Source organism: Daldinia caldariorum (assembly GCF_022478825.1).
Source record: "Daldinia caldariorum strain CBS 122874 unplaced genomic scaffold F4812scaffold_7, whole genome shotgun sequence".
Classification (NCBI taxonomy): domain Eukaryota; kingdom Fungi; phylum Ascomycota; class Sordariomycetes; order Xylariales; family Hypoxylaceae; genus Daldinia; species Daldinia caldariorum.
The window spans coordinates 1,328,284-1,351,890 of record NW_025953043.1 but is presented as its reverse complement, the minus strand read 5'-3'; the positions used below and the strand labels follow the sequence as shown (position 1 = coordinate 1,351,890).

The following is a 23,607-nucleotide window of genomic DNA, read 5'->3' as shown; positions in this document are numbered from 1 at the left end:
TTTGGCCTTCGAAATACGCGTTAATTGATTTTAAATTGATTTTATATTGATTACCTAGAGGTATTCATTTCTAATTCAATTCACGTCCGGCGTCATTCCCCAATTACACCTGCTCTCATATAAATATAACAACACCAGCAAAACAATGCCAGCAGCAAAGCCGGAAGAGAGAGGCGAGTCTTCGACCTCAGCTGCTAAGAAGGCTTTAACAGGCGCTTCTAGCAGTAATGCCACTTACGAGTTGCCCTGGTACGTAACTTTTCAGTGTACCCATCTACTATGGAATCTGCACTAACACGCATCCTACAGGGTAGAAAAATACAGACCAGTCTTCCTCGACGATGTAGTAGGAAACACAGAGACTATCGAACGGCTGAAGATCATCGCCAAAGATGGAAATATGCCCCATGTTATCATATCGGGGATGCCCGGTATTGGAAAGACGACAAGCGTGCTGTGTCTAGCCCGCCAACTTCTCGGGGATTCCTACAAGGAGGCGGTTTTAGAACTTAACGCCAGTGACGAGCGAGGTTAGTCCACTTCAACTTATTTACCAAACTAAAAGGAAATCAAGACTAATATTTGTTATCAACTGTAGGTATCGATGTGGTCCGAAACCGAATCAAGGGCTTCGCGCAGAAGAAAGTCACACTTCCAGCAGGCCGACACAAGATCGTCATCCTTGACGAGGCCGACAGCATGACTTCCGGTGCGCAGCAGGCGCTGCGACGCACGATGGAAATCTACTCCAACACGACGCGATTCGCCTTCGCGTGCAACCAGTCGAACAAGATCATCGAGCCGCTGCAGTCGCGATGCGCGATCCTACGATACGGACGGCTCACGGATGCCCAGGTGGTCAAGAGACTACTTCAAATCATCGAGGCGGAGAAAGTACAGTACAGCGACGACGGATTGGCGGCGCTCGTATTCAGTGCCGAAGGCGATATGCGACAAGCCATCAACAACCTGCAAAGCACGCATGCGGGTTTCGGTTTCGTCAGCGGCGACAACGTCTTCAAGGTGGTGGATAGCCCTCACCCTATCAAGGTGCAGGCCATGCTCAAGGCATGCTACGAGGGCAACATAGATAGCGCTCTCGATACCCTGCGGGAGCTCTGGGACCTCGGATATTCCAGCCACGACATCATCTCCACCATGTTCAAGGTCACCAAGACCATACCCACCCTCAGCGAACACTCGAAGCTCGAGTTCATCCGCGAGATCGGTTTCACCCACATGAAGATCCTCGAGGGCGTCCAGACTCTGCTGCAGCTGAGCGGGTGTGTGGCCCGGTTATGCAAGATCAATATGGATCCCAAGCGGTTTGAGACCAAGGCGAAATAGAAAGAATAAGCGCATGTCAGTTATATGGGATTATTTAAAAGGGGATGAAGAAGATGTTGATATGAAAAGAAATGAAAAGACAAAGAGATTAGCGAAATGGCACGGGGAATTTTGCATGGCATTGCGCTGGCGTTTTACGAAGTCACGGTTCCCTGGTTTCTTCTTTTAAAAAGCTGGTTAGTACAGGAGGAGTGTCGAGAATAACAAAATTCGAGGCATTGTCTTCATGCTTTTATAATACAGATGGATGCATGGCCTAATGGCACGGAATCATGGAATACTACCCTGCTTTTGCTTATAGCATATTGCTTATTGCTTCTGATGACCGGCGATAACAATGAATACCTCCTAACCTGAGTTAAATAAATCCTTCTTCTTATTTCTTATTCTTCTCGGAAGATGTCCCCTCGTCTTCTAATTCCGCCAGCTCGTTCTCGTAGTCCGCCCATAAGGCGCGGTTCTGGGCTATCCTTCGCTGCATGCGTATGTGCTGCTCGTACTGCCTCATGCGGTAGTCGGCCTCGATCATGCTGCCGACGATCATGCCGGACATTTGGAGGTATCTAGTCTCATCTCACTCAGTGTTATATTCCTTCTCTCATGGCACTCATTCCAGGGCTGCAATTGCAGGAGTATCGAATAAATAATTATGATTGTCCATTGGCAGATGAAAATAAATGATGATATAGATAACTCACACTTTAAACTGGATGGTCAGCCCGCGATACAACGGCGACACGAGATAACCAATTCCGCCCAGGACGGCGGTCGCGGCGCCCCATTTCACGGCTCCGACGGCTGCGCCGCGCGCGGCTTCCCACTGCGCTTCCTTCGCGTCGTCGCTGTCTAGGGCATTGTGGGCGCGCATTGTCGCGAGGTCATCGCGGGGTTATCTACCTTCCTTCAGTATTTTACTTCGTATGCCGTCTGTAGGTAGTTTCTGAATTCCAAATCCAAAAAAGACAAGGTCGTCTTGTCTTATTGAGCTGATTCAGTTACTACCTTTCCGCCTCGTACTGTCAAATATAAATACTGAGGGGGAGTATCGCTTTGCAAGTATGCCGTGTGAGAGGGTACCTAAGATGTACTTTCTTTTTTTGTTGTCTATTTCGAGTTGAATGAGTCGTGAAGATTTCTTTTAATTGAGTTAGTTAAGCTTATTTAGCGGGTTATCCGTTAAAAATTTGTTAAAAGTTAAAGTTAAATAATAATAATAATAATAATAATAATAATATTGAAACTTTTGTTATAAAAATATACTATATTCATTTAATTTATTTAAATTTATTTATAATTTTTCTATTAATAAAAGACACTTTATTCGCAATAAATAAAAACCTTAAATTTATAAAGCTCGCGCTACTCGTGAGCTAAGCAAACCCTATAAGCAAAAGTTCAGTACTCAAAATAAACATCCATAACGCACTTACTACGCTTAACTTCAAAGATTAGTAACTCCCTTTTGCACCTAATCAAAAGCCGTAAAAGCCCTATTCTCTATAAAAGAGCTTATTCCGGTAATTTTTATCCTGCCCAGAATAAGTCGGTAACAATAACCTTTCGTCAACTTAGGGTATTATACGTTTCCCGCATCGCGCACTACGACATGATAATCAGGTAAAGCTGTGCTAGAAACATTACCTTATGAATCGTCTTCCCGCTCGGGTTTTGTAACATAAGCATCCGCTGCAGCGCTATCGCCGCGAACCCCGCTACTAACAGTAAGCAAAGACTCGGAGAGTGCCGGGGGAGTCTGGCTTCCGAAGCTCCCAAACCGTCGGCGTTTGCGGCCACGGCTGTCGTCATCATCCGTATCAAGATATTCAATCTTATTATCGGCGGTATAACGCCAAAACCTAGGCTCGCTACTCCTTTCGCTATCCCCTTCGTTGTCTGAGTCATCGACAAACTCAATCTCGTTATACTCGTTATAGTGCCAAAAGGGACAGTCATAATCCTCTTCGGCATCATATATATTTCGGGCGTCATCAGGTCCAGATCGAGACCGTTTGGATGCCCGGGCACCCGACGGCGGTCGTATGTTGGTGTTTCGTGTGAACCTAGGAAGCTGACCCGCCGATTTGACAACTTTGACATTAGTTCTAGGATACCCCGCAGTCGTTTCGGCGCCTAAAAGCTTAAGCTCCTTGGACCCAGCAACAAGAAGTCTGACAGTACTTGAGCGGAAGATAGACCATGCGAAACGGGCAAATAAAAACCGCCGATCGATATTTCGTAATTCCTGGCATTGACGGTTATGGTAGTGGTGCCGTACTTCGTAATTACTTAAACGGCGGGTTCGGAACGCGTGAACGATCAAGGAGCACCTATCTCCATAAAGCAACCTAGGGAACATGATAATCTCCCAGGTTTTATCCCATAAATGGTGTACGTCTTTGCGAAGGGCTATCCGATTATAGATACTATCAATTGATCCGGATCCGGATCCGGAACCAGTATCCAAGGCCATCGAATTGGCGTCAAACCACGCTAGCTCAGCGGCAGGAATTATATGGGCAGCATCCAAAGCGGTCATCGAGTTAGTTATTCGACAGCGCTCATCGTCGCGGGTAAGGGTCGCTGCGGCAATATCGGTTTGTACTGTATCAACATCGCCTATCTGTACGCACTGCCACGGAGGAGGGATGTCATTGTGGGGAAATACCCAATGGTCGAAATCCGGCGTAAACGGATAATACACTGCCTTACTCATTAGATCACGAAAATAAGTAAATAAAATAAAATAAATAAATGAACAACTTTACCGTCGCCTTCAAGATTATGAAGATAGTAGATCGGCTCCCTCAGAACTTCGCTATGTTCGCGGAGCCCTATAGCCTGGTTAGTATCGGGCGTGCTGGAGAGCGATAAATATGCGTAAGTAATAAGTCCGCCGTCGTATCACGAATCAATCCTCTCATGGCCCATCATCTCAAGAGGCCAAGCATTATCCATTACAACGCAGCAGGCGTAAATAACCAGCTCGTAATCAACCCCTTCACCATAATCGCCGAAATGCAACAGCGGACCATTCCTATTACCGTAATAAGGGTGAAGAATATGTATAGTACGTTCAACCCGCCTCTCGCCTTCGGGATGGGTCGGGAGACGTGGTATCTGGGAGCGGATAAGCATTGTAGGCGCTCGTAAAGGGTTTTGTAGATACTGCTAAATCCAGTAGCGTATGTAAAAAGATGGAGCGGAAGATGGAGAGGAAATAGGTTAAATTAAGGCGAAACGCCACGGCGGAAATGCCCTGAATTTACGAAGGGTTATTGTCACCGACTTGTATGCCTGACTGTAGGAGGGATGTTATGTCAGATTAGCTAACCTAAGGATTATTTGGATAGGAAATGTTTTGGCCAAAATGGAAGAGTATATTGGTACATACATTAGTATAAGATATCCCTAAAGTCGGGCTCTTGTGGTCCACCACACGGGGGGCCCTCGGTTTTAATAGGCTCTTTTGTGGAGAATGGAGATTTTACGGCTTTTGATTGGGTATATAGGGTGTTAGTGTAGCTTAAGGTTAGGTACTGTAGCTTCGTAAACTCAGGGCTCATTGTGCACCGCGAACGGGTGCCTGAGGTCATGTTAACTTAATATTAGCACGAAGCTTACAACTCTTTAGCGCATTAATGTAAGTGCAAGTATAAGTGACGACTTATATCAATGATAGATACCTAATATATATTTGGACTTGCACATCTTGATATCATTTAAGCCTTAATACTCATCTACTATTTATATACGGTCGCCATGGAAAAGATATCTGATCTTCACTCTATATTTATCTCCGCTAAAGGATGCTCCAACTACGGTTGCTACCAAGCAGAGTCTGGCGAACCAGTCTTCGACGTCATCATTCCTGCTGTGCCAATACTCAGTCTACCCTATCGCCATTAATACACACCACTACCACTACCACTACTATCACCACAACTACTACTACACGCCTTTGTCCAGCGCACCAACTCCATCCAGAATTTCCAATATTGTCAAAGGCCCATTTTCACTCCACGAGGCAGAACATGGGAACGACGAGATCGGAAACGGAAACCGGGGCGGAGACCGGAGCAGTCCGCGACAGCGCCGAGGACTGGAAGTCGAAGCCGCCCTACCGCACGGCGGCCGCGAACGAGCACTTCGACAAGAAGTGGACGGCGCACTGCCACTGCGGCCGCGTCAGGTACTGGCTGTCGCGGGACAAGCCCCTCGCCGCCAAGTTCTGCCACTGCATCGACTGCCAGGCCCTGCACGGCGCGCCGTTCCAGTGGGCCGCCATCTTCCGGAAGGAGGACCTGCACTTCGAGAAGGGCTCCGAGGGCCTCGCTTTCTACCACGCCCCGGATAGGACGACGGTGCACAAGCTGCCGTGCAAGGTGTCCTGCGCGTATTGCCACTCGCCGATTATGGATGAGGGCAGGAATATGGTCCTCATGTTCCCCGGCATTATCAAGTTTAGCGACGCCGAGCATAAGAAATTGTTCGATCCTCAGTAAGTACCACATAAGAAACTAGGGGTTATATATACCTACCTAGGTTATGCTAACCATCTCGCCCTAGATGCCATATTTTTTACAGCCAGCGTGTTGTAGATTTGCACGACGGGAAACCCAAGTGGTCGAAATTAGACGGGCAGAGCGAGCTCGTGGAGGAGGTTGGTAGAACGGATTCTAGCGAATACACTGTTCTAGGCGAGGCTAGAAATGAGAGTAAGGGTGATTGAATTATTCAAGGGTATCTCATGCATACGTATTAAATGGTGACCGTCCCTCAGTGCCTTGTCTATTTACTCAATATGCCTATGATCGTAATAATCTCTGCATGTGCTTTTCTCATGACATTAAATCTTCTAATATTGCCTCGAGCTCTTCTTTCTGGAAAGGCACGCTTAAGAGCTCAGTGCCCAGGACATCCTTCCGACTGGTAATCATCTGGTGGTCATGGAATCTAGAGTAAACATGTTAGAATAACGCCGGTCATTGATATTAGAATCAGATAGTGCAAACTTACTCCTTTAGCAGTGTACGGAAAGCCATTTCCGAACTGCATATGAATTCCTCGACCGCCTTGTTATACACCATCCTATATTCCACTCCGGGGTTCTCCCCGTCGAACCCGCCCGCGTCATCCATAGCCGCCAAAACTTCGCCAACAAGTAGCCGGAACAAGTTCTTAGCGTTCTCGGGCAGACTGCGAAGGACGTACGTCACGCCTTCCTTGCCGCCAACACGCCTTGCCTTCCGGCCTAGGAGCTCGTGCACATCGTCGACGACTTCGAGCTCTGCCGTGAAAGGAGCAAACGTCGTGCAATCGTGGAATACGAAGTTGAACGAGGACCGCAAGCTGCTGTCCCAGAGAAGAGGGAAGTCCGACGTATCGGCAGAGCAGATGAGCCGAATATTCGGGTGCGCCGCTAATTGCGCGAGAACGGGCTGTATCCCCACCCTCCGCAGAGGAACCGCGTCGATGGAGTTCAAGATGACCGTAACCACCACGTCGTGGGACGAGAGTAGTGCTTTCACACCATCCAGCATAGCGGACGGATTGCCGGATGGAACTTTATGGGCGGGGTTCACGGCGCTCGCCACCGTGCCCAGAATTTCCCGCAGAGAGCTTGTGCGCACATACCCGTTGATAATAACGATCTTATTGACGATGTGGTCCGAGTATTTGTCGTAAACGTGCTTCGCAAATCTGTGCAGAAGAGCTCTCTTCGACCCGTACCCGTATAAGCACACGCTAAACCCCTGAGAGAGCTCGAATGTCCACTGCGGGAAGGACTCTAGGTGTATCGACTCGAGGAATTCTATATCTTCGGCATGTGGATCCTTGTACTCGCGAAGGAGGGAGAAGTACTCGTCGTGAGTTAGGAGTTTCAAGGACGCCAGAGTATTGTTCGATGTCTTGGAGGCACCGGGTCGGGTTTGCGCAAAATACAGCTCGTGGGGGGGTAAGTCTCGGGGCGGAGTCGGGGATTTCTTCCTGGCCCGCTTCGTAGTATGTTGTGATTTCGGTCGACCGCGTCGAGGTTTCCCGGACGGAGTTGCAGGCTCTTCCGGAGCGTTTTCCTCGTCTTCTCCCTCGTCTTCATCCTCATCTTCGCTTGATTCGTATATTTCCCTCGCAATATCTTCATCTGCTTCCTCATCGCTCCCGTCTCCGCCTACTACTTGTTCGATCAGAGCCCTGGCACTCTTCTTTCTCGCAGAGCGATCGTTCCGTTTCCACCTTGGTGTCTGCGCAGTAGTGGTACTACTTGTCTTTGAGGGTGTTACTAACTGGGCTTCGCTTTTCTTTCGACCTCGCGGTGTCGAAAGTCCACCGTTCGCCTCGGTCTGCTTCTTTTTGCTCGGTGTCTCTTTAACAGGTGGGCCTATCTCGTCTTCATCGGAAGGGAAATCATATTCGGAGCGGTGTCCATCCGTAGTACTATTAGAATGAGTCTTGGGTGGTGGCTGGGTACTGCGCTTTTGAGATGGTGTGTCTGGGTTTTGTTCCTCATCATCGCCTCGGTGAGCTCGTTTCCGGGGCGAACTCCTAGAGCTAGGTCCGGGTTCTGCTCCGGGCTGTGTTCTCTTAGTTCGTACCATTATAAATTATATACATCAGTTTTGATGCGAAGACGGCGATCAAGGACTTTAGGTTAGGTTAGGTAGATATGAAAGGCACATTGGCCCCCGATGAGGATGAGTGTTACGGGAAACACAGTTGGATGATGGAAAATGTAGGAAAGCACGGAGATGTTTTCAACTTTCATCACCAGTCAATCGCGACGGACGCGTCGGTGCTAATATCTCCTTTAGTGTGGGGCTAATGCATTAAACCCCAGGAAGGTCGGAGCTAATTTAATGTTCCAAGTTCCCGAGCTGGCGGGCAACTGCAGGGGGAAAACTAGAGCCTCAATATTACATAATACCGAGCCGGACCTCGAACTACCTGGATATTGTCAAAATTGGCTATCACGACCCGAAAAAATCTGCATTATACATTAGTACCTTCCAAAATAAGACCCGGACATTACCGGAGCAGCTAGAGAGTTCCTCTTCTTTAATCTGCCAAGTTCATCAACTTTCGTCCATTAGGTACTCTTGTTTTACCTCAAGCGAAGTCCAAAGAAATTTTTAACTTGCAAGGCAGGCCATCCATATGTACAGCAATAAATATGAATCTCAACTTGTCTGGAACCTTCAACGTTTTTAAGTTGTTCACCAAGCACTCATTATGTCTTCCTCACGCAACAGCGCCTACATTCAATGATATACCAACGCCTTTTAGTGAAGCCTTTGATGGGGGTGGCAAGAAAATAGATATTCGGGCCGTAGTGCTTGATAAAGACGATTGCTTCGCTTATCCCAACTCCAACGAAATATACCCTTCTTATTTGGTAAGAACATTTTAAGACTCCATAATCTTTTTCCTGTTTTTTCTTCTTCATTTTTTTCCCCTTCTTGTAGCATCCATTGATTTGGCAATAGGAACGATTCCGCCGACTTCAAGAAGAATATCCCGGTCGACGTCTTCTTATAGTGTCTAATACGGCCGGTGCGAGTACTTATGACCGTGATGGACGTCTGGCAAAAGAACTCGAGAAGGCTACCGGGGTTCCAGTCCTGGCCCATAGAGTTAAAAAGCCCGGCTGTGGTGACGAAATACTAGCTTATTTCAAAGCCTATCCCGAAGCTGGCGTAACCCATCCAAGCCAAATTGCCATCGTAGGAGATCGTCTGATGACTGATATGATGCTGGCCAATTTGATGGGGAGCTGGGGTCTATGGATTAAGGATGGCATCAAACCGTTAGAAAAGAAGAGCGTGGTTTGTCATCTTAGTCTAACACAGCAGTCGAACTTGTCTACTAATTGCGTATAGTTTTCTAAATTCGAACAGCGACTTGGGCCATTTTTGATAGCGCGTGGTTATCGTACCCCTAATCCTCAATCCCCGTTCGAGTAACTTTCCTCTATTTTGAGTCAAGTCTCAGCTTGAACGATATTAACCATACGAGTGGTGACACCCTTTTATCTGAATAAGCATCCAAATAAAAGGTAATCATGATTTTTCCGAGGTCCGAAGAAAACGAAGATATCCTTGTAAATATGTTAAGCAGATTCAACCTTCCTGTTAGATCTTCCCACGATGTGATATCTGAAGGCCAGGAAATAGGCTGACCAAGATGTTTCCATTCTCAACGAGATATTGTAAAATAATAAAAAAATAATACATTGCCTGTTTTAATTAACTTCATGGTGGCCAAACGGAAGGTATAAGATATTTCTGTTTTATGATGCCAATATTGTAACCCAAAATTATTGTTGCCCTACAGGAAATTCTCTAAGTTCACAAAGCGCCCTCTTTACATGCACAGAAACAAAGTGAGCACCCCACGTGCTGGTTGAATATTACCCTCTTGCGCGAATAATTTTATCTACAGTCATTCAAGGGGTTGTCGTTCCACGCACATATATAGCAGAGTTTATACGTGTATTGTGCATATGATCGCATTGCAAAGACACCATGTAGGCAAACTTCTCAAAAATGAGATGAAGTTCGAAACTACTAGACAATTTAATTGCTTCTCAATGTAGTATCTGACTCATTCACTGTATATTGACAGGAGGTGTCTAATGCAGGCACGAGGTACGCACAAGGTACGGTTGCGCTTCTCTTACACAGTTTGTGTGTGATAAAACCACTAGCTAAGATCTAGGCGTTATACTGATTCAAAAAAAGGAGGATCATGGGGTCCACAGTAGAAGAATTTACCTACATAGGAATTAATGAGAATTACTTTCATCCGAACTAGTCAGGCTTTCTTACCGGATTTGGTTTGTGAAGTATGATCTGGGTATGGCGGCTACTCTACCTAGTACCAGGAACCGAAGACACATGCTATGCAGCTTGACCCCCCTAATTACGTCTAGGCATGCATCAGCCGGTTTGCATTCAACATTTAGCGCCTTATCAACCAGTAAAATTCGGTACAAATAATTATCAAGTACGTATTTCCCCACTATTAGAATACTAAGATGTAACTGTTCTTGAGGGTTAGACAAAGCCTAGTCATATCTTGCAGCTGACTAGCCTCGAATATTAGCTGTATCGCGATAATATAAGACGGTCTACCCACTGAGCACATCCCACCATGCATAACATGACCTAATTCACTGAAAGTCCGACCGTAGTAGCTTCATAGGTGCCTCTAATTTGTGAGTTTTTGCATTGGGCTTCCTGAGTCATGCCTTCCAGACGTACCTGCATTGACCAGTTCCTGTCTAATGACGCGGGGAAGTCAGCCGCATCTATTATTGCACTGTAAGAGATAACCATTTACGTGCCTCGTCCCCTACCACATAAGTAAGTGCCACACAAGATTCATCATTTCTGGAATCTTTCCCTACCCTCCTCCAAGGTATTTGGATTTCTATATAACCCGCTATGTGCTCATCCCAAATCCACCTTTCATGTCTTGCACCTCTCTCTTATTACGCGAAACTCAACTCCTGATTTTTGCCATTACCAACAGAGAGACACCGGCATTATTATCAGATATCACTTATCGGCCTACATCCTCATTCCACCACATCCTTATCCCAGAATGACTGGAAAGTTTTGGTCTCCCGCGGAGGAGAAGTACTTCTGGAAGATTGTCGTCGCCCACTCTGTCAAACGTGCCCCTGTAGACCTTGGCAACGAGGAGAAGACCTGGGAAGAACTGGCGGTTGATATGCAGAAGGCAATGGATGAACAGGGAACTGCTCGCCGCTGGTACAGTAGCTCTGTATTGTGTAAGACGGCCCACCATCTAACCTATAAATTCTGGTGAGGGATACTGACACAGTTTTACTCAGTTGAGCATTACTTCCAGAATGTTGAAGGAGATAGAAGATCTCCAAATGCTACTAAATATGTCATGGAGTACATGAAGAAGCTCGGTATGTCCTTTACGATATTTGGCACTTTTCAAGTTTGGCTAATAGAATCGGTTAAGGTCCGTTCCGCCGTGTTATCAATCCTCGTTCTGGCCCTCGAGGAGGCCGCCCTCGCCGTAGGGAAGTGACCATTGGTGAGCCTCGGGGAGTTCAAGCTCCTCCTCCAAGTCCAGATGGCTTCACAGTCACTCCATTAGAAGAAGACGATGTCTTCTCTCCGGAGTACGCGGCTCGCCAGGCTCGTCAACTTTATCAGTCCCGCCAACCTCAAACTCCTCTAAGCCCCACCAGTTTCCACAGACGCCGAAATTTGCAACATCTTGGTCTGGCGCCATTCTTTAGAGAAGCCCAAGGGACTTCATCTGAAGGTGCTTCTATCGACCCTCCTGAAGTCTCTTGGGGATATCAGATGGGAGAGCGATCTGCTCTGGATCAATCCACACCTGAAACAAACTTGTCGCGGTTCAACGCTCTCCTCGCTGCCGCCGAATTTATAGGCACAGAAGACTACTCGGCCAGAAGCGACGAATCGCGAGATCATTTTACGATCCAGTCATCCTATACCTTAGCGCCTCGACCCGGCTACGAAGACACATCTGCCTACGTGCCGCAAAGCCATACCCTTGATTGTGCATCTTCTGACACGTTAGCATATAGCACCGGTGTCGGTCCGGAATATTATCAGAGCACAGTTAGCAATCCTATGAACTTTCGAGAGGATTCTACTTCGGCACCGGAGGTTGGCCAAGGACCCCTATCTGCTTCATTTTCGAGCTCTGCATCAACTCTGTACAATTTTCCCGTTGATCACCATGTTCCCTCCGGCAACACGACCGAAGAGGAAGACACGAACGTTGAAGACGACGAGAACAAAGAGAATGAAGGTGGTATAGACATTGAAGACCTTCAAATGCCGGGCTTTAGGGTGTACAGAAACAACCCGATCCCGATTCCCCAGGATTTCCTCATCTACGAGGACGGCCAGATTGAACAAGACCCTCAACCTTCCGAGGCACTTCGGGGACAGGAATACTTCGACAAGTATGATAACAAAGAAAACGAATACCTCCGAGGAGCCGGAGAGATGTATCATAACAACGATCCGAATACCGGGCCTGTTGGCGTTACCGGTTTCCAGGGGGGCATCTTCGATGTTACCGAGGAACTATCCTTGGCAACGATTCTTCCTTTTTCGAACTGGTAATCTAAGCAATTGCCTAGGTACGTGGACTGTGTACGCGAGGTGGATTACGATTATGGTAGTGGTGGTAGTGAAAGAGGACTCAGCCATTTGCATCATCCCAAAGAGAATGGCTTCCTTTGCTTTAACTGCGTGGAACTATATAAGAAAAAAAGAGAAAAAAAAAACACAGAAAAAAACGGGCCGGCTTATAGAAAAGCTAAGCACCCTTCGATATGTACTGCTAGTTAAGGCTACAGGGGACAAGGATAGGGGCTGCTTTCGCGGATGTGCTATACCTAACATTAGCAATTGTCTTAGTTCTGATATTGCCTTATTCTACGGCAATCTAGACTAATAGGATGCTCTCTGTTTTCTCATAGGCAATGATGTTGAATGATAATGCCCCTGAAATGTATACCTAGGTACCTCCCTGAAAGTGTACTTCGTTAATTACCTACCCCGATTAATGAATCTATTAATACTAACAGCCAGTTATCCCTAGGCAAACCGAGTCTAAGAGACGCACGGACCCTTCCCCTTTCCCCCTTTTCGTTTGAACATGCGGCATTGACTAACGATACAATAAACCTCACAGGTTGTACCACATGCAGAGGAAAGAAAGAGCTCTACAGCAAGTCGAAGTTTCAACTAGTCAAGGAACGCGAAGTTTTCGGATAAGAGACTATGGCTATTGGTCTTGAAATACCGGTATTTGGTGCGAGTGCCGCCGCCAAGGCCATAGAATCGGGGGCAACGCGCATCGAGCTCAATGCAGCAGGATCATATCCAGATGGGGGGCTGACACCACCACTCAAGGATCTCGAGATTGTTGCGCACTCCAGCGTTCCGTTACGTGTGATGATCAGGCCTCGCGCTCCCCCGTCGCAAGCCCAAGCTCGTGATTTCATATACTCCGACGAGGAGTTTGAAGAGATGGAGGCTTCCATTCAGAGGTTCAAGGCGACCGGTTTACTTGACGAGGAACGCGGCGATGGATTCGTTTTTGGAATCTTGGAGGAATCTCAGGATGCTACCGAGGTCGGTACCCATAGGAGGAAATGTTGGATCGATAAGGAGAGATGTGACCGCCTGGTTGCAGGTGCTCGTCCTTTCAAGACGGTATTCCACCGCGCTTTTGACGAGGTCGCCAGCTGTGACGATAGCGGCAGCATGACTGTCGACGACTGCTATGCTTGGAAGACAGCGTTGGACGACCTGGCCGCTTGTGGCTTTGACGGCATACTGACATCCGGAGGATTGGGGAATGCCGTTCAAAATCTGGCTATATTGGACGAACTTATCACCAGAGCAGAAGCGCTTGGAATTGAGATCATTATAGGGGGTGGAGTACGAAAACATAATATTCAATTACTGTGCCAGCAGCTTAAGTTGAGAGAACGGAACTCGTCAACGTATGTCCATTCGGCATGTCTTTCTAGCACGGACTCTGAGTCCGTTGATGCCGGAGAGGTGATTGGCATCCTCTCACATTTAGGGTAAATTGTATGAATTAGCCATGGATGAGACATATTTCTCTAAGTCACCTATGTAGGGCATTTTCTTTTATTCGTGGCTTAACACAGTTGATGGTTGCTCAGCCTCAAGCCTCTTATATACTAAGGAGAGTAGTAGTATTATCACAGCCAAGAGACGATGCCGCTATATGCCACCGCCTCAACCGTTGAGGGAATGCCACCAGGACGCTATCATTCGTCAATTAGATACTCCGGTGGCTGCATTCCGAGCCGAGCCGATATGTGTCTCCGGCACATCGTGACCTAATCTTTACCAGGCGATATTCAAGTATAAGAGGAGCTTATATCTCTCGAATCATTTGAATTGGAGGCTGGTAGAGACAATTATAGGAATACGTCAAGTGTACCTACTGTCTTCATTAACCGCAAAGCCAACACCAAAACCTCATAGAGAAATTTACATTCATCATGGCTGTTTCACATGAAGTCGCCCAGAAAATCATTAACAAGAAAAACCTATACTGCCAACTTGTCGATACCGATCAATACCAAAGGGTCGCAGGAGAATTTATGCTGTCCGATGCAACGTCCACCTGGTACTCCGATGGAAAGATAATGAACGATAAAGGGGTCGAATTGAATTTTTCTAGCGCCCTAGCCATGACGAAGTACTGCGCAAATAGATTCAAGAACTCACAATGTATACACGCTATCTCTCCCCCACATCTAGAACAGATTGGCCCCGACGAGGTCAAGGCAGTCTTCATTATCCGTTATGATTACGGCCCGAAGGGATCGAACGCTGGAAAACACTGCACCGGTGGGGGTTATTATCACGAGCGCTATGTGCGCAAAGGCGAGGACTGGTTTCTGAAGGACATGAAAATGTACCGGACGTACGAGAGAGAGGTATAATACCCGATATATTAGATGATCTGCTGAAGAACGCAACATTTTCGTCCCCTTCTGTTTGCGGGCAGGTAGGATATCTTCTCAAAGAATAGGCTTGGTCACAGGTAGACCAATTTTCTAAGCTCCTTGTGAAATCAGAAGAACCCTTCCATCACAGTTTGTCAGAGGGATCCCGTGATGTATGTCGTACATAGAGTGAATACTAGAAGCAGTAGCACGTAGAATGCCAAGTATGCAGTGTATAGTAGTGATCTATTAACGCTTGCCCTTCGAAGCACCTTCGAGGGAGCAGCGTACTCCTTATATACACTATCCTAGTGGGCCATAAGGCCCTATCCGTACTAGTGCCTCCTACCCCTGACACAGTTAATCCGTGGAAATAGTCGGACAAAGCATGGTCGACGAACACAGCGCAGCTCCAGCAGACTGCGGGGCTCACAGCCACGGCGTGACAGTTGCCCGTTATCATAGCCGGACTCAACATACACGACTTCAGACTTCTTGCTGTCACTTATCTCGACATAAAACAAGTATCTATAATGTCCTGTTTATTATGTGCATCTATTCGATATTGAAGCTGGCGAAGGGGGAAACGTTGGGAGTTCGGTACTTGCATAAAGCCGCTGGTTTCGGAGAGGCTGGACGCTGCAAGAATTACGAGCCCCTGAATGTAAGTATTGTTTTCTTTGATCGAAACTGGAAGGCCTTCGGCAGATTCAGATGCGATAATATTGCCTTGCATCGACTGGACATGATCGAAATGCTGCCTTCCATAACGCACATAAACAAGGACATACTACGTCGTAGAGATCAAATAGAATATGTCAACGCAGCCGGCAAACCACCTACGAGTCGATAAATGCGTATCTACAACAGGTCTCGACAGACGGATAGATAATTGGAGGTGCCTGGGACAGCACTAGGTTAGTCCCTATTACTCAATCACGAAGTAGACAAAGGTTAGGTAGAGGTACACATGAGAATACGCAGCAGGATACACTGCTTTAAAAATGACTTTAATATACAAGTCGACGAGTTCATAAAGCAGATAGCCTCATACCTCTTAGTGAAGCTCGTTCTTAATATTTCAACTGGTAACATTCCCATTGAGTCGCGCTGTGATTTTCCTATAACCTCGGTTTGATATTTGACCCAGGTTGAAACCGCTTCAGACCGTTCTGCTTCAACAACTGTTCCGTCTTCTCCTTCTGCCAGAGTATCTTCTGCGAGACTTCCTTGCCTCGTTTGTTCTCGTTGCGGCCCATCTGCTGAAGGTGGACCTCGTCCGGTCCATCAGCTAGCCGCAGGGTCCGGATAAGTGCCCAACTATTGGCAAGAGGCGTGTCCTGGCTGACGCCCGCTCCACCAAATGCCTGAACAGCGCGGTCGATAACTGTCAAGGCCGTCTGCGGAACGAGAACCTTTGCCTGGGCGATCTCCTTTAACGTTGCCTTTGGGCCTAGGTCGTCCATCTTCACAGCAGCATTGAGGACTATCAATCGAGCTGCGTCAATTTCTATTCGCGACTTGGCAACCCATTCGAGAATAACTCCGTGTTCTCTCAACTGCTTTCCGAATGGAGTCTTCTTAGGGTCGTTGATTCTCATTAACATCCATTCAAGCGCGTACTCAGCTGCACCAATAGTGCGCATCGCGTGGTGAATGCGACCTGGGCCCAACCGACCCTGGATGATCTCGAAACCACGGCCCTCGCCGAGAACTAGGTTGCTGACTGGGACGCGCACATTATTGAAAGAAATATGACCGTGGCCGTGAGGCGCGTCGTCATATCCATATACATTAAGCATGCGGTGGATAGTTATGCCCTTGGTGTTGGCTGGAACAAGTATAACCGACTGCTGCTTGTAGAGATCTTTGTTGGTGGGATCCGACTTGCCCATTACGATGTAGATCTTACATCGAGGATCGCCGGCGCCGCTTGACCACCATTTCTAGTAAACTGTTAGTCTGACTTGTCACGCAAAGATTGAGACTAGTCATACAGAGCCATTTAGAACGTATTCATTCCCCTCTTTCTTTATGCTAAGCTGGATATTCGTCGCGTCTGATGAGGCAACGTCCGGCTCGGTCATGAGAAAAGCCGATCTGATCTCACCCTCCATCAAGGGCTTTAACCACTGGGCCTTCTGAGCGTCATTGCCGTACTTAGCCAAGACCTCCATATTTCCGGTATCTGGCGCTGAGCAGTTAGTAGCCTCGGAGGCTATCTTGGACTTGCCTAGCCATTCAGCCATCAAGCCATATTCTAAATTCGTGTAGCCCGGCGATTCCTTGTAATGGCCCTTGGGTAAAAACAAGTTCCATAGGCCCAGTTGTTTTGCTTTTGCCTTTAGCTCTTCAATAATAGGAGGATGGCTTTCCCATCTTGCAGAACCTTCGCCGATCTGGGCGTCTACAACCGGATCCGCTCTGATTGATTTGAATATCAGCGATGCTTTAGATGTGAGCGAGCTTTACGACTCACGGTATGCATTCTTCCTCAACAAACTTGGCAATGGTATCCAATGTCTTCTTCGCCTTTTCGCTAACGCGATGTTTTACCTAAAAGCTACGTAAGCTTAGATATTCGATCGGAGTAATACGCGAATATAATATGTTCTCTTACAATATCCGGAATTCTAGCAGACATGTTGTTGTAGATGAATTGGTTTTATGGCTAACTAAAGATGAGATGCTCTAATAATGGGGTATATTAGGTAAATATCAAAACGAACTATAAGCGAAATCTAAACGGTTGAGTTGAAGGAATCAAATATCTGGATTGAAGTTGGAGAAAAGGTCTTTGTTCCGAGGTGATGGCATGATATAAGACCAAGCCCTCAATATAAACCGAGGTACGCGCCTGTACTAGCGGGGTTCGTGTAGCACCTTCAACCTGTTATGAGCATCGATTGGATAGGCCAGACAGGATCGTGCCAGGGGCATGGCCTAGGTACCTGAAGGTGAACTTACATGGGCCAAGAGAAACAGCCGGTTTATCGATAAGATATACACTATTGGAGTAATCTGGGGAAATTGGGGAAATCCAAGCTAAAGCTTAATCCTCGTTTTAGTGCATACCTAGCATACAAATTGATTTGCCCCATTATCAGACATGCAACAAACAAGTATTAAGTCTTGAGGAAAACATTTCCAAATCAATCCACAGCCTTGCATCACATCCAAACATCCAAAACATCCATCAAATCAACACCATCCGTCATCATGTCAGAAGAAAGAGAAAGCGACCAGACGCCATCTACGGAAGTGGCCGTAGCGGCACCCAAAAAGGTCAAAAAGATCATCCGCAAGAAACGTCCCGCGCGACCTCAAGTCGACTCTTCCTTCATAACATCCGAACCTCCACCCCAAACCGGTACTATCTTCAACATATGGTACAACAAATGGTCGGGCGGCGATCGCGAAGATAAATACCTCTCTAAGACCCACGCTAAAGGTCGATGCAACATCGCCAAGGACAGCGGCTACACACGCGCCGATAAGGTGACAGGCTCTTACTTCTGCCTCTTCTTCGCGCGTGGCATCTGCCCCAAAGGCCAGGACTGCGAATACCTTCACCGCCTCCCTGGCATCCACGATCTATTCAACCCCAACGTCGACTGCTTCGGCCGCGATAAGCACTCCGACTACCGCGATGATATGGGCGGCGTGGGCAGTTTCATGCGTCAAAACCGCACCATCTATGTCGGAAGGATACACGTCACAGACGACATCGAGGAGATCGTTGCCCGCCATTTCGCCGAATGGGGCCAGGTCGAGCGGATACGCGTGCTAAACACCCGCGGCGTGGCGTTCATCACCTACACCAACGAGGCGAACGCGCAGTTCGCGAAGGAGGCCATGGCCCACCAGTCTCTAGATCATAACGAGATCCTAAACGTCCGGTGGGCCACGGCGGATCCGAACCCCATGGCGCAGGCGAGGGAGGCGAGACGTATCGAGGAGCAGGCCGCTGAAGCTATTAGGAGAGCGCTGCCGGAAGCCTTCGTGGCCGAGATCGAGGGCCGAGACCCCGAGGCTAGGAAACGGCGGAAGATCGAGAGTAGCTTCGGCCTGGAAGGATACGAGGCGCCGGACGACGTGTACTTTGCACGCGGCGCGCAGGCGGTCAATCCAGTTGGTAGACAAGGATACGAGCTGGAGCAGGAGCAACGGTTGATGATAGAAAATGGCGATGCGGGTGGTAGTGATGGAGGTGCATCTGGGGAACAGCAGGAGCAACAACAACACCAACTCCAACTCCAATCTGCAGAGAAGGATGGGGGAGGGGGCGGAATCTTCTCAAGCAGCACATTAGCAGCGTTGAAGACAGCCAAGGTCTCAACAGGCCCGAAAGCCAAAGCAGCGGCGTCATCGGGCCCTTTAGTAGCATACGGAAGCGATAGCGAAGATGACGAATAAGGGCTTCGGGGATAGATTAGATCAAATCGTATGGCCTCCTAGAAGAGGCAGACTTTTGCCAAATTGTATATATACCTCTGATAATTTCCATACGCCACGCGTTCCGTAATAATAGATACCAGCGCCCACAGCGTCCTTACATACGTACCTAACACTCTCTTCCTTAGCCACAAGTCATCATATCATCATCTTCTTCTTCTTTACTCTCTCTCTCTCTCTCTCTCTCTGTGTGTGTGTGTGTGTCTTTCCCTCTTTCCCGTTTAGCTATTAAATATCCTCGAATACAACAGCTCATGCCTCCCCACCCACAAATCCATCACGGGCACGCACTGCCCGGCGTCCTCGACCCGCGTCTCCCACTCCCTCGCGATGACCTCCTCCAGCAAGCCCCGCACCTCCTCCCCCGCCAGGATCCGCTGCGCCTGGTACGGCCCGAACAGCCCCGCCCGCACCGCCGCCGACACCAACGCCTTCACGTGGCCCAGCATGAACACGTACGCCGTCTGCCGCTCGCTCAGCCCGCAGAGGCTCGACACCGCGCCGAAGAGCGGCGCCAGGTGCGCTGATGCCGGGGGCGGGAGGGGCTCATCGCATAACTGCTCGTTACCATTACCATTTCCATTTCCACCATTACTACTACTACTACCATGATTACTAGTTCGGTCGTTGGTGGTGCTGCTGCTTGCCGTAACAACCGCCCCAACCCGCACCATCTCCGCATACCCCCTCAACCTAGCCCCCGGATCCGCCGCCGCCGCCATGCTCTTCTCCCAAATAGCCAGTAGCGCGCGGCCCTGCTGGACGGAAGCGCGGCGGCCGACGGCGCATACGATCGCCGCGTCGAGCGCGTCGTCGAGCCGGGCGAGCGTGTCGGGGTCCGGGGCCCGGTGGGCGGCGAGCGCGAACGGCAGCGTGGTGCTGGCGTAGGAGGAGAGGGAGAGCGGGAGGAAGGAGGAGAACGGGTTGGTGGGGCGGGAACCGGAGCTGGGAAACGAAAAAGACGAAGAGGGGCCGCCGCCGCGCCGCGTATGTGCCAAGTACGATTCTAGCCCCGAACTGAAGGCGAAGGATCCTAGCGGTAAGGCCGAGTCCGAGAGGAGCAGGAGGTAGTGGTGCGCGGATTGCGATGTGGGATATGATGAGAGTGACGGCTTATAAGTGACTTTCGCTGTTGTAGCTGATTCCGCTAATCGTTCTTTAGCCTTTTGGAGGCGATACTCCAGATCTGCGATTTCATTTTCCAAGACTTCCTGGTCCTCGGTACCTGTTATAGCAGTTGAATCCATCACGTCATTACTAAATAAAATTACTTGTTACTTGTCACTTGGAATAGTATAGCAACTACGTAAAGAGGTAGGGAGGAATGAAAAAAAATATCTTGACCCGTTCGCATTTACATTTGAAAGTCCATAGCAATCTTTTAATCTTACACGAGAAAAAAACAAACCAAAAAGGCTTATCTCTCCGCTGGTATCTCCACCTAACTTAAACTCCTCGACCTAAAAAAGCCCTGAATACCATACCCGTGCCAATACAAGGTAGGATTAAAAGCGCCCAAATGAAAATACTGGAAGTCACCCCAAGGGTTGACAAAATGCCTTCAGGTTTTAAGCCAATCAGATCAAAAAGAAAAAAAAAGACCTTTCCAATCCCACACAAAACCCTCAAGTTAAAACTTAAGGCATATAACTCCTGTAATGCAATACCGTAGACCATATCATGCCCCTTAGTTTGCCCATAATCCATATCATGCGCCTGTACCCATCATTCCAGCCTTCATTCAACCGTCGTCAAATTAGAGTCCTATGAGATTTACTCTCATGGTTTGATGTTCTCCTTGTTACGGCTACCACCATTCCGCTGCCTCTCCAGCCTCTTCTGCTCTAAGCGAGCTCGAGCTGCCGCCTGTCGGTCGGCAGGTAGGGTACATCTAGAAGTATTCCCGGTAGTATGATCGGCCTCGGGACCTCCTAGACGGGCAAATTTGTCTCGCACCAGGTCATAGCCTAGTCCGTCGCTGCCCGAAGAAAGGGACTGGCCGTTATAAGACTTGGGTCTCGAACGGCGTGGCGTTGGTCTCTCTGCAGATCCGTACGTCTCCGTATCGCGGTCCGCACGATCCGTTCTGGCTGCACGAATTGCGCGTGCCTCGGCAAGCTTTTGATCCAGTAATCCTCCCGAAGTTGTTGTATCCCTTGCTGTCGACTGGTTCATTCTGTTCGAGAGGATATTAGACATAGCTCTACCAGAGTCGAATGTTGATAGCGTAGTCCTAGGCTTCGTAATAGGTCGAGGCGGGGAAATGTCCAAGTCGTTCACAATAGTCTCTTTGTCGCGCTTGTTGATTTCCGCCTCGTCATCCCCGTTCTTCCTCGGTTGGTCCCTGACATCCTTGAAGCCATTCGATCGCTCGGAAGGAAAGAAAGCACTGGCTCTGGCAGGTTGGAGTGCATTCTTGTTGAACTCATTTTCATGACCGAGCAGTGATCTTTGAGTCATGTCGAGCGTGATATCCTCAACCGAAGCTGATCGAGTCAGATGGCGTGTAGGTCTTCCACTCTCATATTTGGAGGGCTTGCTAAGCGAGTCGATGTCTACTTTCAGAGCGCGGCTCGCTTTAACCGAGGGATTTGCCATCTCGATCACCTTTATGGTGCTCTCCAGTTCAGCAATTTTCTCATTCTTTGCTTGCAACACCTGTATAGCTTCGGCAGTCCGAGACTTGGCGTCTCTCTTTAGGGTTTCGTAGTCCTTCTTCAGCTGTCGGATTTCACGGTCCTTTTGATGCGACTCTTCCTTCGCTACTTGTAGCTTCTGCTCCAACTTCTTCACCTGTGTTGAATCAGAAGATCCCTTCTGGATTTGTTCATCTTCCAGTTTATCAGCTCGTTCCTCTGCTGCGTTTAAATCAGCCTTGAGCTTGCTGACTTCCTTGCGAAGTTTGTCCATCTGCCTTAACTCGGATCGCGCTCTTCTGAGTTCTTGTTTGACCTCCAGAAGGGTGTGTTCGGTCCTAGGTGATGTACCGATTTGCCGACGGTCGGACTGGCTAGAACTAGATTCGCCTTTGTGTTCTTGAATAAGAGCTTCGAGCTCCTTTACTTGATCTCGATAGTGTGTAGCAAGTGCAGTCTGGTGCTCCAAATCCTTCGCCAGATTATTGTCCTCGCGGTCACCACCGCGTTTCCTCTTATCCGTGCCTTGAGCTGACAAGGCAGCAACCTTCTCCTCCAATTCGGCTACCTTTTGTTGCTCGTCCTTCAGCTTTTGGGCCAGTTCAAGTGCTTCAGCATCCTTTTGCTGAGCGTAAGACTTAGCCAAAGCCTTGAACTTCACCATGCGCTCGATATCGGCCATTGCCTCATCCCGATATCTGTGAAATTCCGCCTTCCAATATTTGCCTGACTCGGAGCGGGGCTCATTAAGATCCACTGTCATTTCGCGGTCGCAATATTCATCTTCCCATTCGTCTTCAGATTCATCGTCAGCTAGCTTTGGAGGGGGATCCTCTTTCTTTTCCTCGATGGATTTCCTGGATTTTGTTGAACGAGAATTCTCGAGTGCTTGTTGTAATGTTGATCTTTTTCGCAGACGAGCCGAAACAAGAGGACTTGCATCGGGACCACTTCCAGCTTTTACATCATGGTTAAATGAGACACGCTTCCGACGCGCGGTTCCAGTACCTGGAGTCAGAAGAATGCTTGTTGGTTGCTTGCTTGGAGATTGCTTGGTGGGGGAAGTTATGATATTGGGATTTGGGTTTTCGTTTTTGTTTTTGGTATATTTGCTGCTAGTTGTTTCTGATGAACGAGATGTTCCAAATAGTACATTCTTAAATGCACGAGCAGCGAATACGGGGGCGGGAGTGTCGGGGGCTTCAAGTTGTGTTGTGTCGTCTACAAAATAATCAAGAAAATTAGCAAATGTCAACAATATAGAAGATGACGACTTACCATTGCTGCCAGACGCGTCCTTAGCCCCGGTCGCGCCTTGGAACCCTTTTTTGAGAGCCCAGCCGAGCATTTTGCTCGATTGAAAGAAATTGAACAATTGACGTCGGTGATTTTGAGAAGTTGTTTGTGGGAGTAAGAGATTTGAAGTCGACGTGAAATTTGGTGAGAAGAGAAGTGAAATGTTTACTTTGCTAGCCCGCAAGATCTGGGGCAATGCATCAAATGCCTTGTACTCAATTGACCCGCCGGATACGCTAATGCGCTAACACGCTAGCACATGAGCTTAAAATCCATCCACCTGGGCACCTAAGAGGGCAAGGAAGTACGTACTAATTGTACCTATAATTGTACCCAGATAGAGGTAGCACGTGGGGCAATAAG

The 23,607-nt window shown here is 48.2% G+C and overlaps 14 protein-coding genes across 14 annotated transcripts; 8 read left to right on the top strand and 6 right to left on the bottom strand.

Annotated features, from left to right (window-relative positions):
• The first annotated feature begins 6 nt into the window (after window positions 1–6).
• Window positions 7–1,672, top strand: F4812DRAFT_372730 (P-loop containing nucleoside triphosphate hydrolase protein). The gene is made up of 3 exons (XM_047931950.1): window positions 7–249; window positions 310–530; window positions 599–1,672. Exons 1-3 carry the CDS (start codon window positions 146–148, stop codon window positions 1,345–1,347), a joined length of 1,074 nt encoding a protein of 357 aa, XP_047790864.1. The 5' UTR covers window positions 7–145; the 3' UTR covers window positions 1,348–1,672.
• A 51-nt stretch (window positions 1,673–1,723) lies between these two features.
• On the bottom strand, window positions 1,724–2,215 carry F4812DRAFT_458978 (uncharacterized protein; the record flags this gene model as incomplete). The annotated part of the gene is made up of 2 exons (XM_047937457.1): window positions 1,724–1,910; window positions 2,046–2,215. 2 exons carry the CDS (start codon window positions 2,213–2,215, stop codon window positions 1,724–1,726), a joined length of 357 nt encoding a protein of 118 aa, XP_047790863.1.
• Window positions 2,216–2,588: 373 nt separating this feature from the next.
• Window positions 2,589–4,757, bottom strand: F4812DRAFT_427249 (uncharacterized protein). The gene has a single exon (XM_047934085.1). It carries the CDS (start codon window positions 4,058–4,060, stop codon window positions 2,990–2,992), a length of 1,071 nt encoding a protein of 356 aa, XP_047790862.1. The 5' UTR covers window positions 4,061–4,757; the 3' UTR covers window positions 2,589–2,989.
• Window positions 4,758–5,378: 621 nt separating this feature from the next.
• Window positions 5,379–6,076, top strand: F4812DRAFT_458976 (Mss4-like protein; the record flags this gene model as incomplete). Its single annotated transcript, XM_047937456.1, has 2 exons — window positions 5,379–5,845; window positions 5,932–6,076. The coding sequence occupies 2 exons, from the start codon at window positions 5,379–5,381 to the stop codon at window positions 6,074–6,076; spliced, it is 612 nt and encodes a 203-aa protein (XP_047790861.1).
• Window positions 6,077–6,185: 109 nt separating this feature from the next.
• Window positions 6,186–7,943, bottom strand: F4812DRAFT_451034 (origin recognition complex subunit 2; the record flags this gene model as incomplete). Its single annotated transcript, XM_047936157.1, has 2 exons — window positions 6,186–6,300; window positions 6,364–7,943. The coding sequence occupies 2 exons, from the start codon at window positions 7,941–7,943 to the stop codon at window positions 6,186–6,188; spliced, it is 1,695 nt and encodes a 564-aa protein (XP_047790860.1).
• A 297-nt stretch (window positions 7,944–8,240) lies between these two features.
• On the top strand, window positions 8,241–9,591 carry F4812DRAFT_427242 (HAD-superfamily phosphatase). The gene is made up of 4 exons (XM_047934084.1): window positions 8,241–8,435; window positions 8,491–8,737; window positions 8,829–9,167; window positions 9,222–9,591. The coding sequence occupies exons 2-4, from the start codon at window positions 8,516–8,518 to the stop codon at window positions 9,303–9,305; spliced, it is 645 nt and encodes a 214-aa protein (XP_047790859.1). The 5' UTR covers window positions 8,241–8,435; window positions 8,491–8,515; the 3' UTR covers window positions 9,306–9,591.
• Window positions 9,592–10,947: 1,356 nt separating this feature from the next.
• Window positions 10,948–12,485, top strand: F4812DRAFT_471069 (uncharacterized protein; the record flags this gene model as incomplete). The annotated part of the gene is made up of 3 exons (XM_047939048.1): window positions 10,948–11,137; window positions 11,201–11,284; window positions 11,341–12,485. 3 exons carry the CDS (start codon window positions 10,948–10,950, stop codon window positions 12,483–12,485), a joined length of 1,419 nt encoding a protein of 472 aa, XP_047790858.1.
• A 513-nt stretch (window positions 12,486–12,998) lies between these two features.
• On the top strand, window positions 12,999–14,334 carry F4812DRAFT_372683 (uncharacterized protein). Its single transcript, XM_047931949.1, has one exon. It carries the CDS (start codon window positions 13,149–13,151, stop codon window positions 13,962–13,964), a length of 816 nt encoding a protein of 271 aa, XP_047790857.1. The 5' UTR covers window positions 12,999–13,148; the 3' UTR covers window positions 13,965–14,334.
• F4812DRAFT_372679 (uncharacterized protein) lies at window positions 14,279–14,933 on the top strand. Its single transcript, XM_047931948.1, has one exon. It carries the CDS (start codon window positions 14,408–14,410, stop codon window positions 14,852–14,854), a length of 447 nt encoding a protein of 148 aa, XP_047790856.1. The 5' UTR covers window positions 14,279–14,407; the 3' UTR covers window positions 14,855–14,933.
• Window positions 14,934–15,115: 182 nt separating this feature from the next.
• Window positions 15,116–15,844, top strand: F4812DRAFT_372634 (uncharacterized protein). Its single transcript, XM_047931947.1, has one exon. The coding sequence runs from the start codon at window positions 15,246–15,248 to the stop codon at window positions 15,708–15,710; it is 465 nt and encodes a 154-aa protein (XP_047790855.1). The 5' UTR covers window positions 15,116–15,245; the 3' UTR covers window positions 15,711–15,844.
• A 76-nt stretch (window positions 15,845–15,920) lies between these two features.
• F4812DRAFT_372626 (acyl-CoA dehydrogenase NM domain-like protein) lies at window positions 15,921–17,752 on the bottom strand. Its single transcript, XM_047931946.1, has 4 exons — window positions 17,478–17,752; window positions 17,337–17,413; window positions 16,855–17,281; window positions 15,921–16,803 (listed from the first exon to the last, which is right to left on the bottom strand). Exons 1-4 carry the CDS (start codon window positions 17,499–17,501, stop codon window positions 15,979–15,981), a joined length of 1,353 nt encoding a protein of 450 aa, XP_047790854.1. The 5' UTR covers window positions 17,502–17,752; the 3' UTR covers window positions 15,921–15,978.
• Window positions 17,753–17,952: 200 nt separating this feature from the next.
• On the top strand, window positions 17,953–19,403 carry F4812DRAFT_372615 (uncharacterized protein). Its single transcript, XM_047931944.1, has one exon. It carries the CDS (start codon window positions 18,077–18,079, stop codon window positions 19,271–19,273), a length of 1,197 nt encoding a protein of 398 aa, XP_047790853.1. The 5' UTR covers window positions 17,953–18,076; the 3' UTR covers window positions 19,274–19,403.
• F4812DRAFT_427227 (UreF-domain-containing protein) lies at window positions 19,082–20,628 on the bottom strand. The gene has a single exon (XM_047934083.1). It carries the CDS (start codon window positions 20,557–20,559, stop codon window positions 19,534–19,536), a length of 1,026 nt encoding a protein of 341 aa, XP_047790852.1. The 5' UTR covers window positions 20,560–20,628; the 3' UTR covers window positions 19,082–19,533.
• On the bottom strand, window positions 20,608–23,587 carry F4812DRAFT_372622 (spindle pole body formation-associated protein-domain-containing protein). The gene is made up of 2 exons (XM_047931945.1): window positions 23,227–23,587; window positions 20,608–23,169 (listed from the first exon to the last, which is right to left on the bottom strand). The coding sequence occupies exons 1-2, from the start codon at window positions 23,294–23,296 to the stop codon at window positions 21,092–21,094; spliced, it is 2,148 nt and encodes a 715-aa protein (XP_047790851.1). The 5' UTR covers window positions 23,297–23,587; the 3' UTR covers window positions 20,608–21,091.
• Window positions 23,588–23,607: the final 20 nt, after the last annotated feature.